We start from the raw sequence: 4,281 nt of genomic DNA, 5'->3' as shown, positions 1-4,281 counted from the left end.
TCCTCTCTGCAGTTGACCTTGAGAAGTTTCTGTGTGGAACTGCCGAACTGCATGGGACCCGGTTGCTTCGCCACTCAAAATCGCCTGTCAACCTATGTGAAGCTCACTGCTTTGCATTCCCGTGAACAACGCCGCGCGGTCCGGAAGGGGGGATGCAGAGACCGTTGCACTCCCTTGCTGTTGCAGGGCGGTCACTAAGCACTATAGTTGTACTGCGCGCCTGCGGCGGCTGTTGATTAAAGGATACTCACTCGACAGTCACCCGTTGTCCCGTCACACGAAAAATACAGAGCACAAACTCCAGTCCCGCTTTACGGAAAAGAGCAGATAGCAAGATGACAAGACCTCCCACCACACACGAGCGAAAACCCAATGCGTCGGAATCTCGAATTCGGCCTCAAGGTATTTCCGTCGGTGAAGCGGGATTCAATGCAGCTAGAAATCAGCAAGGGCAACCATTCGCACATACGGGTCACAGTGTACCCCAACTGTGAGAGACAGCTCCTTAGATCGACCTGGATAGAATGTAGCACGCTGCGACTCACGTTCGCTTGCGGCCGGAAAAAGCTGCAAAGCCTCTCGAGCTGTCTTCACCCCTGTGTGCCGTGAGGTCGTCGCGCCTTTCTGATGGCACCAAACCACACCATTCTTAACACAGCGCGTGCTGAGACCGTCGCTTGGAAAACCACTTGGGTACCATGGCAAATTCACATACATAGCTACGAGCGCCGACCTCACAGGAGCCCACCAGCGCTCGTGTACCTGATGCTCGCTGCACTCTCCTAAACGTTCCGTCCGCACTCTAGAAAGCATCGAACTTCCGAGAATCTTTCACTAGACCGTCTCAGTGACTGCGTTGCTAACTCAAGCGACAACACTACTGACGGCCGCCGCCACACACAGCACATTCTCCGAAGAGAGATGCTGACACGATCTCGCTCTTAAACTTGACCCCACCCACGCACACACTGCGGATATGCAGATGAGAGATGTTCGAAGGCTGGACTGCCAGGCACAGGCGATCCTTCCTTCGTTCGATCGATCCCTGTTCCGCGTAGAATCACACCGGAAACACTGGAACAGCTCAAGAACAACTGGCAGACGGCCTGTACGCACAGCTTTTTCCTCCCACACAACACGCCAACCACCATGTGGCAGTCTCACACAGCTGTTTCTCACCTACGGGCATCATATCATTATCATCCCGTTGAACACCAGCACGCGTTTCTCCCGAGCTTGCACTTCCGCCTCCGCCACCGTCCCACTCCCCTTTCCCCCCCTTAGGCTTCACAGGCGGCCCCGGAAACAAGCAACTGCTCTTTTCTGTATCACTGGCACAAAGGCTAAAAATTAAACTACTGCGAATGACACTTTTCACCACATATGAAGAATTCCCTGATACTTCGCGAGCCGAAGTACAAAAAATATGACCACAAAAAATACCCCTCTTGCTTTCTGGATTCATCAACCAGACAGCGGAAGCCTCCTGTCTCTCCCCACCGTACACACGGCTGAGCACCTCTGCACAAGCTTACGCGTTTCAGCCGCGCGAGTATCCCTGATGTGAAGAAGATCGAGAATCCCTGCTTCGTGCTGCTTCCCTATAATAACTGCGTCGGTTGAGAGTATCAAGACTCCTCTTGTGTCCCACCAAAAACAACTGCTCCCTTCACGGCACGGAGAAAGCCTTCCAACTTGCCGTCTTGAGGAGGAGGATATCACGCCTACTACAGTTGATATGGTGCGCGGCCTGTCTTCCTTTGGCGAAAACATTGGTTATTCCCTCCACATATATGACGCTCATACCTGAATATGACTCATCATTCGCGGTCTTTCGCACACGGTTACCAGTCTGCATGCAAAAACGTGGAACAGCCCATGACCGTGAAGACCCGCTTGTTCTCTCTACCTGCTCTCATGTACGTAAAGTGGCGCGCCTGGCCTGCGACAGCACCGGCGCGTTATTTGCGTGAACCACCATGGGACTGTCTTCTTGCCTCATGCACCCCCGGTGAACGAACCATCCCGTTCTTCCGCTTTCGGTCCCCGCCTACTTACGCAGACATACCATGCGCGCTAAGGATTGGAAAAATTGCACCTCAGCCGAGTATCTCTCGGGAGCTGTGAACAGGAATGACACCTCTACACAGCGCAGTGTCGACTACATACACCAGGACTCTCCCCTTGGGCTGCCAGGCAAAACCGGGTGCTTTACCCCTCCGCCAACAAAAAAATCATCACGGACTCCGACTGAACACTATTACTCCTCCGTGTACCTGCCCCTGTCCGGGTAGGTAGCTAGGTAGGTTGGGAAGTGGTACAACCTGGTGTCACACCGTAAACTCGCAGCCGTCCACGCTTAAAAAGACCATCGACGCGATTGAGGATCACCTGGACTAGAGCGTAGGAAGACGTAGAGACGACGACAGAAAACAGTCACCCACCCCTTAGAACAAGTCCGCAGGCCGTTCGAAAGGGGGCTACCCAGACTAGCCTGAGCTCGAGGAAACTACAGGCCGACCCCAGGGCGATTGATTATTGCGTGAAGACGGTCACCGATGGCTTGACAAGTCTAAATGCATGAGAAGGAGAGTCAAGTGGAGCCCGTGGATGATCGGAGAGGAAAGCGCAAGGAAAGCTCGGAGAGATAGACACCCTCGCGTCGCACTGGGTAACTGCCACCACCACCAACGGATATAAGCAGGTGCACAGGAAGAAATTACCAGGGCAGCTCTAGTGTCCCGAGGGCAGTTCAACAGCTGCAAACCGCGGAAGTACACAAGGCCGATGAGCAGAGGAACAGCAGCACATACAGCTAGCTACCACGATTCTCGCCCCGAAACACACTCATACCACGCCCCCTTTTCGCGTGAATGCTGACCAACCACACCCCCTTTATGCACCCGGCTGAGCACATCCGACACGTCCTACCGATTTGCACGGCTCGGACGCGGAAGTTCGTTTTGGCGAAGAGAACAAGCGGAAAAGTCCCGGGATGCTAGATCGCGCAAAAGGCTTAAAAAAATATGCATGCGGCGCTTCGCATCTCCAGAGGTACATCACTGCTAAAAGGATGCTGGAAGTAAATGAGAATGCTTACGCCCCTCTTTCCGAGATAGATATATACCTACCCACGCACTGAAAGCCCCCAGCCGGCTCAGCACCCATCACTGCAGGGTGTAACAGCACGACGGGTGCGGGGTCGAAAGCACACTATACCGTGACTAGAAAGCCAGCAAAAAAAAGGGAGTTGAAACGCCACCTCCTACGCGCAGAAGAGGGGAGGAAAAGGGTATTTCGTTGTCGTGCATACGTACACCGGAACACAGGAGGGAAAACCTTGTCGTGAACCCAAGTATACAATATGACAGTAGCCCTTTGCATTAGACGACTGGTGTGGCAAAAAATAGAAATGCTGGAAGGATTCTCACCCGCACACACACAAACACATCCACGTCTCAAACACCGGCACCATCCCTGACCCAAAACACAGACGGCGAGAAGCAAATGAACAATACATGACTCGGGTGTCAAGATGGCTCTCTCTGAGAGGCCTACTGCATACAGACGGCTTTCTAGCGTGCTTTGTTTAATTTGGCCGGCTACCTAGCTGTCTCTCTACAGGCACGGAAAAAGAGACCGCCAGCGCCCCACCTCTCATACTTGGCTCTTCTTTATCCAACACAAAACCGGTTGACTCTTCGTTGTTGAGGAGAATGTACTATTACCTGCTCTAACGAAAATAGCATGACGGCGACGCATATACGGCACTACGACGAAAGCTGAGCTGGCTTGTCTGTCGGTAATCGGACACATCGGCGGAAAAAACATGTACACATGCACACTCGCACACACATACGAAGGTCATGTATGCTATGTATGCGATATGCAGTAACAAGCGGTGGTTGGCTGCCCGTTCTCTGCCCTGGAGGCCTCCCTCCTGGCCATACACCGACCACTTGTTGATCGCAGCCCGCCCTCTCACTCAGCTCCACTTCGCTGTCGTCTTCTTCCCTACCCGCTCCCAGGGTCGCGGAAGAAAAGCGACGGCGATGGAAGACTTCTATAATGTCACAGCTCCGACGAGGACGATTTGGTCTGGTGCCCATGCTATGACTTGCTTTACTACTCCTACTAAAAACTCCTGGGCGGACTCGACTGCACAGTAAAACAATTGCCATGCTGACCATTGAATTCAAACATCATCTCTTGCTCCCTCCTCCTTCCAGTTCACTTTCTTTCCTTCCCCTCTAGATGTATCTAGCGCCCCCCCCCCCCCCC

At 53.2% G+C, this 4,281-nt stretch overlaps 1 protein-coding gene across 1 annotated transcript; it reads right to left on the bottom strand.

Moving 5' to 3' along the window:
- Positions 1-258: 258 nt before the first annotated feature.
- Positions 259-4,274, bottom strand: CSUI_009762 (uncharacterized protein). Its single transcript, XM_068069871.1, has one exon. The coding sequence runs from the start codon at positions 4,188-4,190 to the stop codon at positions 3,771-3,773; it is 420 nt and encodes a 139-aa protein (XP_067918152.1). The 5' UTR covers positions 4,191-4,274; the 3' UTR covers positions 259-3,770.
- Positions 4,275-4,281: the final 7 nt, after the last annotated feature.

The sequence above is a fragment of the Cystoisospora suis genome (genome assembly GCF_002600585.1).
Source record: "Cystoisospora suis strain Wien I chromosome Unknown contig_6000, whole genome shotgun sequence".
NCBI classification, from domain to species: Eukaryota; Apicomplexa; class Conoidasida; order Eucoccidiorida; family Sarcocystidae; genus Cystoisospora; species Cystoisospora suis.
The sequence above is the reverse complement of the archived record's forward strand: the minus strand, read 5'-3'. Positions and strand labels throughout refer to the sequence as shown.